The 16,474-nt window shown below is 49.2% G+C and overlaps 1 protein-coding gene across 1 annotated transcript in view; it reads right to left on the bottom strand.

Annotated features, from left to right (window-relative positions):
• Grik4 (glutamate ionotropic receptor kainate type subunit 4) overlaps positions 1 to 16,474 on the bottom strand; it is a 436,861-nt gene that overhangs the window by 111,047 nt on the left and 309,340 nt on the right. Inside the window, exon 9 of the mRNA XM_052188602.1 lies at positions 806 to 967. Coding sequence (XP_052044562.1) covers positions 806 to 967 — 162 coding nt within the window. The remainder of the gene's footprint in view (positions 1 to 805; positions 968 to 16,474) is intronic.

Below are 16,474 nucleotides of genomic sequence, written 5' to 3'. Positions count from 1 at the left end.
AACCTAGGTAGAGCAGGCAAACTTTATGTCAGCAAGAAAGCCAAAAGGGACTGAAAGGTAGGAGGATCTACCATCTCACTGATGGTAGGAGGAAGAGGACCTATGATGTCACCTGGAGACTGACCTGAGTCTAAGGCTCAGCTTGTTTGCAAAACACTGTCTGCCACCCAGATCCGTTCCAATGTTCCTGGGGGCCAGAAGACCCTGCAGCTGGCTAGGAAGGTGACACATGGGAACACCTGCTGTAGGTGGTTTCCATGTGGCAGGAGAGCTTCAGGTTTGAAGAGTGAGACAAAACGTGGTCCTGCTCTACCCAGGGGAGCTGGGCCCTTCTCCCCATCCAGGTCTTATACAGAAAGCATGAATGACAATTCTCACAGCACTTAATAACAAGATCCTCTGAGGACTGGTTGCTTAGTTGCCAGTATTATTGTGTAAATATCACAGAGCGCACTTGCACAAACTAAGATGACCATGAAGTGGAACCACTGTTGGTCATGTGGCCCCTGGTTGACCAAATCATTGAGACTAAGCTCTTGACTGGTTTTGCCTGCCACCTTCTAGAAGGCCTTCTCTGACCTCTGTAGACCTCCTCTCTGCATCAGCGAACCACCAGAATTGCACTCCCAGATGTAAAGAGGCTTACACTCCCCTGTCATGATGCATCATAGAGACCAATGACTTTGAACCTGCCTCACTGTATGGAGTATGCGATTGACCAGAGAGAGAGAGAGAGAGAGAGAGAGAGAGAGAGAGAGAGAGAGAGAGAGTATTGGAACCCAAGGGTACTTAACAAGACACTTACCGCAGGGCCGGTAAAGGGCACGTGGTCACAGTTCTCCTGCCAGGATTGGTTGAGGCTCTGGGAGAACTCTTGGAAGAAAGCGTGGGATTGGTTGAAAATGGAAAATCCTAAGATATTGACTCTATCATCCACAAGGCTGTCCATTCTCTGGAGGGAGAACTCCTAGGAAGACAGGGCGATTAGAAAGAGAGAACACAGTTAGGGTGGAGGAAAAGAGGAAAGAGCACGACGGAGCACAGCAGAGGGCTGTGAGCCAGCGCAGGGCACGTGAGGTTCCCCACTGGATGCTCAGTATGCAGAATAACTAAGAGTGCTCTCCTGGGATCTGCAGTGCTGGGTTCAGGAAGAAAAGAGAATTCAGTCTATTAGCTCCTAAGCAGGGTAAGCCCAAGATGCACTGGGTAAAGAGAGAAACATGGACTATGTGTGGCTGGCGGAGGGACAACCACATCCTCAGCAGGTCATCTAGGAGCCAGGCTTGAAGGATATTCAGGCATTTTCTTTTTCTGCACAGAGAATGTGGATAGACAAGGGTTATTCCTTCCAGAAATCAACATGCAAAGACACTGAGGGGAGAAAGGATGTGGCCATTCGTTGGGCTGCCCATTGCACTTCCGATGAAGGCATGAGCTCTTCATAGTATGGATCCGCCATCAAAATCACCGCAGGCGTCTTTCTCAAAATGGACCACCACCACCATACCACCTGAGTCTGAGTATGCCTGGAGCCGAGTTCAAGGCTTGGGGTGTGATAATCACTACGTCCTTGCACCTTGTCAACACTGAAGTTCCAGAAGCCATGAATGAATACACAGGATGCACGAAGCCTGGGGAGGGGAGAGGGCTCTGACCCCATCAGACCCCAAGGGCCTGAGTGCGAGGGAGCACCCCAGACTAGGGAGCCAGAATTTTGTCCTGTAAGTGAGGGGGATTGTTTGCAGAGGGGTGTCAGAGTCAAGGTTGCTTCCTAAACATGTCAACCAGAAGGTGTGGTTGTATTATTGTATGTTCATAATCATTGTGGTTTCATTCATTTCATAAATGTGCAAGCATCTCTCCCGTTCTAGACACTGTTCTAGGCAGAAAGGACATGCATAGGATATGTCCTTGCTACACCTAAGAGCCTTATGGAAGCCGAAGAGACAGAGAGCAAGGAGCCAAGTGCATTGTTATTTCGGACAGCTCTGGGTGTGGGAGCAGGGGCTGCTGCAGTCAGTCGGAGAACTGGGACATCTGAGGTAGTGACATCTACAAGTTCAAGGGTCATCCAGTCATCCATACAATGATGGTTAATGATGGTTGTCAACTTGACAAGATCTTCAGTCACCTAAGAAAATAAGTGTCTGGGTGTTTCTTCGGGGAATTATTTAGATTAAATTAGCCTCAGGCCATGCCTGGTGCGACTGTCTTGATTAGGTTAATTAGTGTAGGAAGAGACACACTAAAAGGAGGCAGCTCCCGATTGCATAAGAAGGTGAAAGATAGCTGAACACAAGCGTTCAGTGCTCCCAGCTTCTTGCCTATGGAAACCACGTGATCTGCTTCCTCAAGCCCCTGCCTCTATTGCTTATGACCCAGCTTTGATGACCCATTTCCTCCAGCCATGCGCCCAAAATGAAATCTTTCTCCTATAATTTAATTTGGTCTGTATTTTATCCCAACAATATGCAAGGTGACTAAGACACAATCACCACCTCCTCTTTTACCCTGGACTTCTTTTGGCCCCATATAAGCAAAAGTGTGTAGCTTATTCAGCTCACTGGTCCATTCCTGCTAACCTACCTTCAGGCGAGATCAGGCCATCTTCTCAGGCTGGAGCCACACCCATCACGTGCTCATTCTAAATGGCTTATACACAGTTCCCTAGCCCATGGGCACCCAGTATTTACAGGCACTAGAATTGACCTGTCAGTCTCAGCATGAGGGGACAGATGGCGGGTGCCTTAGGCTTACACCCTGGCTAGGTGGACACACTGCTTTCTTTTAGGTGGCCTCCTTTTCCAATGATTCTGCTCTCTCAGCCTCTGGTACCCCTACTTATTATCTTGCCCCCCCCCCCCACCTACAGCCACCACCGGGACCTCAGGCTGCAGGCCTGAGCTCACCCGCCCAGACCCCAGCCTTGTCAGCTTTAGTTTGCACAGTGGAGTTACTAAGACTTCTTTGGAGCCACCAACCGCACAGAGTAGACTTGGATGAGGATGAAGTATGTTTTGGATTCTGCCAAGTTCCCCCATTAGGGGATCACAGGCGTGCCGGAGAATGCATTGATTCATACGCTGGTATGATGTCCTGTCTCCCTAACAGGACAGCTGCCCGACCACAGTGGGCTAACAGCAGGCATGAGGGGGCAGATGGCTAATGAGAAGAAATGTACTTGGCAAGGATGAGGTGACAGAGGCACACGGCCAGGCTGTTGCTGGGAAACCAAGGGACTTTGCTGACCATGGGTGGTGAAGGCTTGGAATAGTCTCTTGTGCTGGCTTCTTTATCAGTGTGGGCACACAGGCTGCCCTCCATGCCCACCCAGATGTACAGCCTGAGAGATGAAGACACTGATATCTTGTCTGTCCATATTCACAATGGCACGAAGGAGTGCAGAGTAGACAACAGTTTCCGGGTCAAATCCAGCTTCCTCACCAGACAGGATATGTAGCCTTGGGCCAGGTCTTTAACTTTTCTGACCTTTCCAGTCTCACTCTAAGAAGGAGGGATGCTATTGGAAATCTTCTGTGAGAGCATGGCCCGTCGACCCCACTAAGCAGGGCTCACGTGGGTTCACAGAGACTGAGGTGGCAAGCACAGGGCTCGCATGGATCTGCACTAAGTCCTCTGTGTATACGTTCTGCCTGTTGGCTTGGTGGGACTCCTAACAGTGGGAATGGGAGTATCTCTGACCATTTACACTGCTCTTAGGACTATTTTCCTCCTATTGGGTTGCCCTGTCCAGACTCTATATGAGGGCTTATTGCATCTTGTTTTGTCCTGTTTGGCTGTCATCTCTTAAGAGGCCTGCTCTTTTTCTGGAGAGGAAATGGGGTGGGGGTGTGTTTGGGGGAGAGGGGAGGGACTGAGGGGAAGCAGGAAAAGGGGAAGCAGAGGAAACTGTGGTCAGGATGGATTGTAGGAGCAAAGAATGCATTTTCAATAAAAATTAAAAAAAAAAAAGCCCTCCTATGTTATTCCAAGAAACAATCAAAGTGCGAGAGAGACGGCCCTGTGAGTAAAAGGCGCTTGCCACCAAGCCCAACGGCCAGAGTTTGAATCCCTGGATCCACGTGGTAGTAGGAGAGAACCAGCTCAAGCCAGTTTGTCCTTGGGCTCCTCTGTAGAAACACTGTGGCATACCCATGGCACACTGTCCGCTTAAATCCCCGCCTCTCCATCCCCACCCACGCCGATCAATAAATACTTGAAGAAAAGAAGAAACAAGCCAGGTATAAAGCTAGGCCCAGCAGCAGTCGCTGGCAAATGAGGAGTCAGAGGATAGTTGTTACTGAAATGTGCCCGTGGGATCTAAGCAGCAACTGACCCCCCCTTTCCTTAGTTCTACTTGGAAGCCAGAGGGAGGAAGTACCTCCTCCTCCAGTAAGTTCTGGGCAGAGTAAGAATGAAAGGGTTAATTGCAGACACTCTGAGGCAGTCCCCCCAGAAGCCAGCCAGTCTGTCTTCCTGTCTTTCATTTCCTACCTTCTTATCCCCTGACTACATTCTATTTCCTAGTTTCAAAGGCCTCTTAAGATAAAACGATTTTGGGGGCTTCCTTGATGACTTGTGCTATATACGATGACTCGTAGGAGAGCTCACAGAAGGACAAGAAAGAGGTGGCGGGTCCTTTTACTGCAATCTCCCAGACATGCCAGGATTTTACTCTGCTAGCATCTGGACTGTTGGAGCATGAGTGAGTGTGTGTGTGTGTGTGTGTGTGTGTGTGTGTGTGTGTGTGTGTGTGTGCCTGAACTTAGAATCTCCCACTGCTTCTGAAGCAAACTTTCTGAGAGAGTTCAGGAAACCCATGACAGTCAGTTACCCATTTTTATACAATAAAAACCTTCTAAGACAGTTATTTCCCAAAGTCTCTTCCTGCAGACATTAGCTTCCCAGGAAAAGTGTACAGAAATTTCACTAAAACAAGGTTGCATGCTCAGATAATGTTAAAAAAGAGTTACTTATTCTTTCTGGCTCTTTAAGATTCACAGCACAGCCCTGCACACCGAAGGCTGAAAGAAGTCCTACAGTGGAACTGGCTTAATTTTGTTTAATCTCAAATTTTTCAAACACATTGACTATGGAATATGTATTTCCCCCCTTCAAATCTGTGTCTCACAGTCCCATTGTGCAGAATACAATTTTGGTCCCGCTACCTTAAACACATTCAGAGAAACATTATAAACCCCAAAGCATGTGGAAGAGATGTCAATCCAAGACAGATATTCCATAAAATTAACAAAATTCAGGTTTGAAAGAGAGGAAGTTTCATCTGATTTTTGTTCCTCATCTCTAGCTTTAACTGTGAACACACACTTGGCCCTTTTAGGTTCCTGTAACCTCCCTGTCTACCCTACCCTCTACCCAGCCTGACTGACTGACCCTTTCATAAAATGATAGACAGTCTAGGCGTCATTCCTGGGAGGGAATAGGTTTTCATGAAGGATCTAGACACAACTAGAGTATTTGAATCTCCCAGTAAGGCCAAATGGCCAATGGTCGGACCAGGCCAGGAAATGGAGAACAAGACGCAATCTTCCACTATTCCTGATGGGCGTAGATAGCTGTGTGACAGTCCTTTGCACATATGGACCCTTTCTAAAGAGCTATATGTCCTCATAGAGTAAAAGTAAACAACCCTCACTGTGAACCTCACACACTGCAAATAGGACGGTCTGCTTCCTAGAATCTGATTGGCTAATGTTGGATTGAAGGCATCTCAATACCTTGAGGTTCTCACTGTAGTCATTTCCATCACCAAACACAATCTTTACCCATGGAAGGTATAGGAATACAAGCACGGGCTGTGCCAGCCTGCCTGTGTGTGTGTGTATGTGTGTGTGTGTGTGTGTGTGTGTGTGTGTGTGTGTATGTGTTTATGGTATGGTATGGTATGGTATGGTATGGTATGGTATGGTATGTAAAATCCAAATAACTACAATTGAAGGTGAGGTCAGAGACAGGGAGTGTTTCAGTGCCATGGAAGACTGCCCCATGGGTGAGGGCTATGTGGAATGGTCACCATTGAGTTGGTAGAGCTCAATCCAGCTTCCTATTTCTCTAGAAGAGGTGACACTTCCCAGGTCCTGGTTTACACACAGGCATCCATTCATGGATTGCCTCTAGGAACCTCCCTGGCCAGTTCATCTACGCAGGCTAGGAAGTAAGGGCAGGCTGTGGGTAGGGCACTGAGTCGGGGATGGGCCAAGGGAGGGGAAGGTGTTCAAGGGAGAAGAGGGGTGGGGAAACTGAGGTTACTACCAATCTGTCCTCCTCATCTTCCTCCTCCTCCTCTTCCTTCTCTTCCTCCTTTTCCTCCTCTTCCTCCTTCTTCTCTTCTTCCTCCTCCTCCTCATCCTCCTCCTCCTTCTTCTTCTCTTCTCCTTCCTTCTGCAAGAAGCCATTCTACACTCTTTTTCAAATGAGAAAAGATTTACTAGCCACATGTCTAACCCTTTCTAGAATCCAAATATTAAGAAACACAGCTTGGGTAACAGGTTCAGGACAGGGTGTGGAAGACAAATCTGTGCTTGTGGGCAGCTTCTGTCCAGGGCAAGGGTGGGGGGAAGGTGTCCTCTCTGAGACCCTTTGCCTGCACCAACCAGCCTAGTCCATTAGTCAACCCAGAGACAGGCCAACTTTTGTCAGGTGCCACTGCGAGTGTAAGAGCTCTTATTGCCTGTGCTGACTTCAAGAAAAAAGCATGAAGCCAAGGCAAGAGCATCCATCCCCCAGCCCAAGCATCTCTTCCCTTTTACATTCCTAGTCCAAGTCTACATCTAGTCTCTCACACCTAAACTCCAGACTGAAGACGCAGTGTCAGCTCCCTCCTTTTTAAACTCTGTGCCCAGTTTATTGCTGATTCTGTCAAATCGGTCTCCCAGATCTCTCTGGAATGTATCCCTTCCTTTCCAGTCCCACCGGTGGGTGTAGGTCCTCGTCCTCCTCTCCCTTTTGTGTGTGTGGGAAGCATATTTAATGCAGATCTTGTAGCTGATATTGAGAGGCAAAGCCACTATGTTGTACAACTCCATTTTTGTCCTGAAGACCATGCAAATACAGCCTACTGTGCTTATGCAATGTGACAATCTCATTGGGAAACAAAATCAGGTGTTAGAAACAAAATCAGTTTTGTTTGGGGTTTCATGCTCATTTGAGCAGGTCCTAGCTAGGCAGTCCATGGTAAGTCTCTGCAATGTTAACTCCTTCACCTATAGTACACAGACAGAGCATCCACCTTAGCACAGAGGAACCCCAGACACGTGAGTTCCCTTGTCTCTAAGTGCAGTCAGTCTTCTGTGCTTTTAACAAAGAGGATCCAAGCGCCCCTCTTTCCAGATACCATGAGCTACATCTGGGCCCATGGGAAATATCTGGCCTGTGGGCTTTTCTACAACTGCTTCTCTGCCACATCCCTCTGCAGGAAGCTGCTCTTAGTTTCTCGTCAAACGAGAAAGGCTCAGCTAAGATGCCAGAAGATGCTAATTGTTTGGGGAAGCCATTTGTGTCCAAATAGGAAGGCTGGGGTTCAAGTTCTGAACTTTTTCAACCCTGAATACCATTGACAAAGTTAATGATTATTGGACCAACTGCTGCAATCTACTGGCCAGACAGAACGAAGCCTATTTCACCCACAATCTCTAGTTACCCTTAGAGCAAGCCTGTGGCATGGCAGTTCATCTGGATCATTTCATGGCATCAGGATGGAGACCTTGAACATCAGAGTAGCTCTCCCAGGGCCTCATGGCTGGGAAAGGGAGTTGTGAGTTCAAACCCAGGTTCTGCTGATCTCCAACCAGGGCTCTGTGTTGGTGTACAATGTACTCGTCATAAAGTCAGAGAAGTAGTGTGATCTCACTGGGACCATGCTATAAAATAACCAAGGAAACCAAGTCAAAGCTAATCTTGGGACACACAGGTGGCAACTGCACACCAAATGGTTTGAGGAGGGCCTTCGAAACATTGGCTGAGTTCCTTTGTGAGGGGGACTTTTCTTACTAGGGAGCCTGGGGCTTTGTCTTCGCTCCAGACTGAGCACCTGGATGGCAATAGCTCCTGGGGGTTTGGGAAAGATGTGACTGTTCCTCCTCTGTGCAGCACAAGGAGCTCAGTGAATTAAGAGCAATGCTAGAGATCCACAGGGCGAGGAAGGATTAGGAGCGGACGCGAGTGAATTGGGAGACACGTGTGCGCGGATGGTACGCGCCAAGATGTGTCGGGCTCAGCCTCGTGAGCTTGGCCAGCTTCTGCAGGGAGCTGCTCAGGAGCTATTGCTAGCCCTAGGAGGGCTTCTCTTCGGTGGCCTCTGCTTTGGAGTCATTTATCACATGCATCCATGTGTCACTGACAGGCAGTAAGGAAGGCAGCGTGACTTCGTGAAGCCCACAGTGTCTGTCCACTGCAAAGGTGGCCTCTCAGCTTTTGCATAAGGGAGCAGGCTTGCATTGACACTTGAACCGTGCTGGCTCTCTTAATGTTTATTTTATCGAGACAGGATCTCACTATGTAGTTCTGGCAGTTCTAGAGTTCACTATGTAGACCAGGCTAACCTTGAATTTACAGAGATTCACCTGCTACTGCTTCCTGGGTAGTGGAACTGCACGGCTACCACACTTGGCTTAATTTATTTTCACATTTAGAGTGTGTGTGTGTGTGTGTGTGTAGTGGTACACATGTGTCACGGTATGCATGTGAGGTTAGAGGACAGCTTGCAGGAGTCAGTTCACTCCTTCTGCCACGTGGGATCCAGGGGCCCAGATCACGGTAGACTCGATGGAATGTGTCTTTGGTTATGCGCCGACCCAGGCCATCAGCCTGTACATCTCTCTTTATGCCAGGGCCATAGGCAAATAAAGTGAATTGTCTCGGCACCACTAGAGCCACTGGAATCCTTCCCAGTTCCGCCACCTGGACCCTGCTGGGTTGTGTCTGTCCTGGAGGTCCCTTCATTCCAGAACATGGTCAAGTTTCTCATTGGTCGTAGGGGACTCAACCCCCTTCTCAGAAGGATTTTCTGCTGCTCTCACAAGCTGTGGCCTTTGCTTCCACCATTCCACATTTAGCCTCAGCCCCTAACCAGCCTGGGAGAGGAGGTCACAGTTTTCTGTCAGCTTAACTACAGGAATTTCCTAAACAGCCATCTATTCTTGAGTATGCTCATACCTGCTTCCACTGGTGTGGCTCTACACAGCTGACAAGGTACGTTCCTGAGTCACTTTGGGTTCCCCCCACACACCACTGCAGGTAAGGGCGGAGTTCCACACATTCCCACTTAGAGAAAGAGGAAGCCACGTGCCCAGAGATAAATGTTTGCCCCAAAAGACAGAAATGGGAGGAGATCCTGCTGAGTACAAGGTCGGATCCTATTTCACTCCCCGCTGCCCACTCAGCACTAGGCAAGGCCACCAGGATGTGCAGTCACACAGCACGTTTCCTCCCTGAGGTAGTTAATGACTGACAACTTAAAACGCTGTCACCCCAGGAGTCCGAGAACACCAAAGACTCCAATTTCCTAACCTGTCATTACAATGCGGGAAGGATGGGAGGAATCCTGGGATGGCATCACCCCTCGACTTGAACCCAGTATCCTCCCACCCCACTTGGCTCCTCTCCCCTGCTGCCCTCTCTGTGAATGTCACCGTTACCCACCAATCTTTCAAGCTTGAATTCGGATGTCGCCCTCCACTTCCTTTAGTCTCCCACAGGCCACGCCACAGCTCCCTCTGCAAGCCTATGCGCATGCGTTGGCTTCTACCTGAGACCATGTTCCCTTTGGCCCACCCTGTGGCTCTGTCCTCTGCCCTCCATCCCTACCGAGCATCTGCATCTCGCTTCTGGTCCTCACTATCTCCTGCCTACCTTTCCTCGGGCCCTGTCATTCACTACCTTCCTATGCTCAATGGAATATAAATTATATACTGAACATTTAACATTGCCCCCCTGCCCAAGTTGCATACAAGACACAGTTAGACACGCAAGTCCTTGCACAATTCACGCCCACCTTTTATGGAGTCCCCACCTTGGCACTTCCATCAAACGCAGTTTGGACCAGTCGAGTGTGCTATCATGGTACCTCTATTGTCTGATTAGAGCTTTTTCTTTTTTCGTTTTTTATCACATAAGTCTGTCAAAAGCTACCAGCCCCATGCCAGGTTGCCACTGAAGCACATGTATGGATACCACATCCACTCGGTGCATCACACGCGGAAGAAGTCAGCACTGGTGGCTGACTCGATTTCAGAAGGGAACGCCCACCATCTCGCATAGGCACTCAGGGCCGTGGCACTTCCCCAAACTCTTCTTTACAGCCTTATTTATTCACTTCTCTTCAGGGCCTGACACATGGAAGAAGCCAGGCCCCTGACCTCTCTCCCACAAACCCCACCTTACCCTTTCTTAGCAAGGCCCTCTAGCTTGCACAAGTTTGGAGTCTCGTGGGCACCTTAGCATCCTCTTTCTCCTTTCCCTCCCTCTCTCCCTCCCTCCAGAGGCCACCTGACTATGGTACCCGCCAGTCTATTTATCTGCATCAAAGCCTGTGCTCTCTGCAGGCTGGAAGATTGCTTTTTGTATAATAGGTCTTTGAAGACAGTGGCAGCTGGGAGGCTAATTCATACCTGTCAGTAAGTCCTATTTAATGGAAGATTTGGCCCCACACCTCCCAGCTCCCAGCTCTCCTGGATTCTCCTCCCGGCATGTTTCCTATTCATTTACTCCCATGACCTGAGCATGCAGATCTATTCTTCCCAAGAACCTTGTTCCTTTTCGGCTTTGCTTTCCCGGCGTGACCCTGCAAACAGGACTTCACAGGCAGAACACATTCTGTCTGGCTCATTGCTCTGTCCCCAACTCCGTACCCCATGCCTGTGCTCTGTAAGTGTTCAAGGTACACTCATTACATGAATTAATGTTCTCCTGGAAACACACCCTTGGAGTGTAACCGCCTTTACAATGGCGTCCATCATCTGCTCCCATGAAGAAGAAGACAGAGGCCAGGTGGAGAGCCCTCCTCCCTCCTCGGCAGCAGCTGGGACTGTCTTGGTTTTATATTGAGAATACTGTTCTGTCTTCGGGTGCTAAATAAGTAGTTGTTAACTATGTCATTAGCTGGCCGGCTTAAACTTCCATGTGAGAAACTAACATCAAAAACAGCGGCCACCTTGTGTTCCCACCCGCAGGCTGAGGAGAGTTTCCACTTTTGTGAAGACTTGGCTTCATATGTCAGTCTCTGCATTTGAGGTCCTCTGCGCTCATGACTATTAGTGAGACCTTCTACCTTCATACCAAAAGGCCAGCATCTCCTTCCCCAGGTCACAATGCATTGGCCCACGCATTAAGTATATAGGTATATAGACACACGCCTAAGGCGCCTCCCTTCTCACCACGGGCACAGTTGTCTGGGAAGATGAGTGACGCTATCAATCAGTGGTTTCTGCCCCTTTACCTACTCTGCTTGCCCCGCCCCTGTAGCAGGTTCCACGAGGGGCGGGCAGCTTGCTGACTAGGATGTGTTCCTGGCCACTAGAGTCTCAGACGGGTTTCAACAACAACCAGAAGCATGCACAGCGGATGGCCCAGCGGTGGGGGAGGGGTGGGAAGCGAGGCAGGAGGAAGCCAAGGGGCAAGTGTGAAAGCGGCTGTAGAAGTGGTGGTCAGGGGTTTGGGCTTTACTCTAGGGTCATAGGGGAGCCCCCAGAGGATCTTTAAGAGTGATGAGATCAGGAATGGTTTAGGAAGATTTTAACTTTCACCCAAGATAAAAGCCAGGCTTTGGGGATTTACAAGAGGTGTTACAGGGTGAAGTTTCTGACAGGATGACAGGTGTCCTGTCACCTGTGGGCTGTGTGTGCAAACTGCCAGCACCACAGAGCCGGCATGCAGGATGCCTCCAGTGGTGATTAATTGAGCTGTGGATGCCTTTGACACTGGGTAGAGATGGAGAAGCTGGATTGCTTAATAATAACAGTACTTGCTACTCCTAATGGTGCTTGTAATACAATAGCACTCAGAATGTAATAATAATAATAATTTGATTTGCCAGGGTGTGTTTTCATCTCATTCTTGCTCTGCCTGAACAGTCATTAATCCCAAACACTCCTCTCAGCAGGACCTGAACTCCTCAGGGCAGAAAGCACCCCTAGTAGCTACGGAAGTCTCAGAAGGCCTCAGTTTCTCTCTTTGCTCTCTGTCTTCTCTCAAGAATCACATTTATATAACATCGTCTGAGGTCCGGGGGTGGGGGGGGGGAAGCCCTGCCAAGAGAGCCAGGTGCCACCTGCCACATGCAGTCAGGGAATGGACTGATTTCCTGCCACAAATGTCTCTGGTGACTCCCCGGTTCCCTGGCTACCTCTTGCCTTGTCTAGCCCTCCCTGGTGGTAATGGGGAAAGTACACAGACTCAGCTAATTTACACACCGCACACTGTAGGTTGAGTCTAAGTGTACAAGAGTCTCTCTCTCTCTCTCTCTCTCTCTCTCTCTCTCTCTCTCTCTCTCTCTCACACACACACACACACACACACACACACATACACACACCTTGTCCCTACAACCAGAACTACAGTGAACTCTACTTCTGTACTTCATCTATACCACATGTTAAACTTTATCCAACTTAGCCACAAGTACTTTGAAAGCAGTTGGATGCAAGAGTGAAAGTCAAAGAGATCTAATGTGTAAGAAGTTGGGGGACTGGGACAGAGTGACGACTCCTGCTGGTGAGATGGAGCAGGCCCTGGACAAAGGCTGGAGACCTGCTCCAGATGTCAGCGCTCGCTCAAGCCAAGAGTCAGAAGGAATCAGAGATGTCAGCTCTCTAGCCTCAAGAAAGTGAATTTACCAGCGACAGGCATGAGTTGGGAAGCGGGTCCTGGGCTGCAGGTGACAACACAACCTGCGACTACCTTGATCATAGTAGCCTGACAGAGCCCCATCATGCTAAGTCAAGCGGATGACTTACACAGGCATCTAGCGCTGTGATAATCTGTTGTATGGTGATAGGAAACTGATACTGTACACAGATGTCATAAACAGAGCAAGAAGGACAAGAGGCTGGCAGGGGAGAAAGAGCAAAGCCCCTCACACACCATGCAGCTGAAGACACATAGGATTCAACCTTCTCTGAAAGATCAAGTACCTGGAGTGACATCTAGCACCCCACTATACCCAAAGCTAGAGATCACTATTGCTACTGCTTCCAGCTTGTGAAAATGGGTAGATTTTTTTATTAATACTTCTTCTTGAGGGTTGGCATCTTGAAATTGCTAGCTCAACAGACAGTAATGGTAGTGAAGTGATTCTCCCTGAATTAGTAAGATTTCTGAATATTTACGAACTCTGTGACAGTAGTCAGCTTCGTCTCCCTCTCTCTCTAAGCGTTATCAGACAGATGGCCTGGACAGTCAGAGGGGACAGTTCCATTATGTTTCCAGAGACTGAGTCACAGACATCCCCAGAGCCTGCTTCTTACTTCTATTTGATTTATTTCCTACGAACAGCCTGGTGCACCCAGTAACAAGCTTACCCAGGCTCAGGAGAAACTCAGAAGTGTGTGCCAGAGTCCAGAACAAAGACAAGCATGCGTTCCAACTTTTATTAAATAGATGGAACACACGTAGCTTTAACTCAGGTCTGGGAGCCCCAAGGGGACTTGATCTTTGCTCTCACCCTGTTTGTCCAACATCAACAACAGTGTTTGCTTGATAATTGGTTCCTCTGAACCACCACAGTGATTCACCCTGAGCCACAGCACCTTATGGAAGGCTTATCCAGTTGCTACCCCAGGCACGCCTCATGTCTGTTCTCACGCATCCCTGCCCCACCTGGATAAAGACCTCCTGACTCCCGCAGACATACCTGCCTCGCCTCAGTAACCAGCTGGTGCAGTGATGGTCAGTGCGGTGCCCTTGTGAGGCCACAGGATAGACCCCTCCTTCCACATCAGCTCTGAGGAGGATGAAGATGGAACTGGCTCATATCCCTTCTCCATGACTCTATAGACCTGGGACTCCTGCTGCTTTTTCTTTGGGGTAAATTGCCTCATGACTCGCCCTGCCTTTACTGGGACGTTCACAGGTGTTCCCCAACTCTCACCATGAGGAGAAAACACATGGAGAGACCAAGCAGAGTGTCTCAACCACAGCACGTTTTAGCCAGCGATGCAGCTTGGGACAACCGGCTATCTGCACTCATCTAGGGATGGGCCCCACCTCTGAGGTTTGCATCTCTCTTCCTGGAAAGGCCTGTGAGCAGCCGCAGGGAAGCAGTTCCTTCATTTGAATGCCCCCTCCCCATAGCATGCGGCACTGTAGATAGATAGACTGCTGACCTCTTCTGCTGCCAAAGGCTTCCACAGCTCCGTAGCAGTGTTGATCCTATTTCTTCATGTCTCAGGGTTAGCAGCTCCCATGGTCTAGGCCAAGGGCAGAGTCCTGGGCCAGAGTTCTCCTCTCAGACATTTCTGAGCAGCTGGTACCCTGCCTTGCAGGAAGCAGGGCCGTACCAGCTTTGAGATCAGTCAAACCCCATCCCACCCCCTGCTTGTGCCCCAAGGCAGCTCACAATTTTGATCTCTGTTTAGGACAATCATATTCCCCCCTCTGGATGAGGAGAATGGTTTCACTGTTGTCTGTGATTGTGGCTATTGGTCTGGGACATCTCATTATGATAGACGACCATCAAATGAAAGGTGCTGGTTTAGGTCCGCTGTGGCACCAAGCTTTTCCTATTTCCCTTCCTCACACAGGACAGGCTAGGCTTGTGAAAGAGTATGAATTCTCAAAGAAAATTTAAAGGACAAAATCCAAAACACAGAGGATTAGCTAATGCCCCCAGAACCTCCTTCTGACTCTCCCTCCCACTGCTCTTTACAACCGCACCCACACTTTCCAACAGTGACTCAGGGCACACGTGCCAGTAGGATCCTCGCTGAACACCATGCTGGAGTCACAGCTCCTCCTAAAGAGGCTGCTAGGCTGTGTGGGCCCAGCAGACATCTGTCACTGCGGCACCTGCCACCTCACAGGCTTGCATGCAGGGGGATGGGGTAGGGTGGGGAGATGCTCACAGCTCAGACGGACTCACGGGGAGCTTTCGCTTCATTATTCTACCCTGGGCTGATATAAATCCACATTTATTCACCAAAGCATACTGGAATATGCAGAATGGCTCTCCTAAAGGGCTCGATAAAGCTGAAATATGTGTGGACTCTTAATAATTTTACAATAAACTACACTTTAGAATCAATTGCTCTGGCACCCAGAAAGTTGTCCGACTGATGGATTGTAGCTCTGGCTGGCTGGTTAGTGAGTGTGTGTGTGTGTGTGTGTGTGTGTGTGTGTGTGTGATTGTATTCTTCCAATGAAAGTGTGAACAATCTGGAATAAAGTCAGACAAAGTGGAAGCTATAGTTCTAACTAGGTGAGCCCAATTTTGACATTATTTTTTTCTGATGAGAGGTCTGGAGTTAAGGAAAGCCAGAGACAGTCATCAGGAAGATGAGGTCTCCAGGTGCAAATAGTCAATGGGGAAGAAAGGGTTGGGGACGGGGAGAAGGCCAGATTCACCAGCCATCAACTGAGGATTAGAAGCCTCCTCAGGCTCCCGGGAAGCATCGTTATCCTACTTTGCCAAAGGGTCTGTGATGATTAATCTTTACTGTCAGCTTGACGGAATTAGAATCATGTAGGAGACAGGCCCTGGGGCGTGCCTGTGAGGGTGAATTCGGGGAGCTTGCACTAAGGTGAGATCTGCTCTGAATGGGGACAGCACATTCCCCTGCACCCAGTTCTGGGCTGAAAGGAAATGGGAAACTGAGTGGAGCTCCAGTGTTCTGAGTTCACCTCTCTCTGCTTCCTGACTATGAGTGCAATGTGACCAGCCCTGCATGCTCCCCTGCCCCTGTCCTCACCCACCATGCCTTCCTGCCATGGTGGACTCTACCTTGTCAGACTTCACCCAAATAAATCAATCCTTCCTTCCTTCCTTCCTTCCTTCCTTCCTTCCTTCCTTCCTTCCTTCCTTCCTTCCTCCCTACTACCTCCCTTCCTCCCTCTCCTTCTTCCTCCCTCCCCTCCCTCTTCCTTCCTCCCTCCTTTCCTTCCTTAAGTTACTCTTGTCAGGCATTTTGCCATAGCAAGGAGAAAAATAACTAATATGGAGCCCAATAGGTAAAGTAGCTGCCACACGAACATCTAACATAAGGCAGGTCTTAGAATAAGCCACACTCCCTCTAATCAGGGGCCCTGCCTGCTTCGATGAAGCAACCAGTACTTCCACTGCTGTTGTCACACCCCTCCTGTGGCTAGCATGGGGAAAAGGAGAAAGGACTCCTCTACAAGTGACCTTTTAGATCCAAAGGACGACGGGATTTGTTCTGAAGACCCTTGGGCTCTCACGTTACAAGACAGGTGCCAGCTTTAGGCCTCAAGAAGCCACGTGACCCCAGATCACCAGGGCACAGGG

This window comes from Apodemus sylvaticus, chromosome 7 (assembly GCF_947179515.1).
Source record: "Apodemus sylvaticus chromosome 7, mApoSyl1.1, whole genome shotgun sequence".
Lineage (NCBI taxonomy): Eukaryota > Metazoa > Chordata > Mammalia > Rodentia > Muridae > Apodemus > Apodemus sylvaticus.
This window is presented reverse-complemented; position numbering and strand designations above follow the sequence as displayed.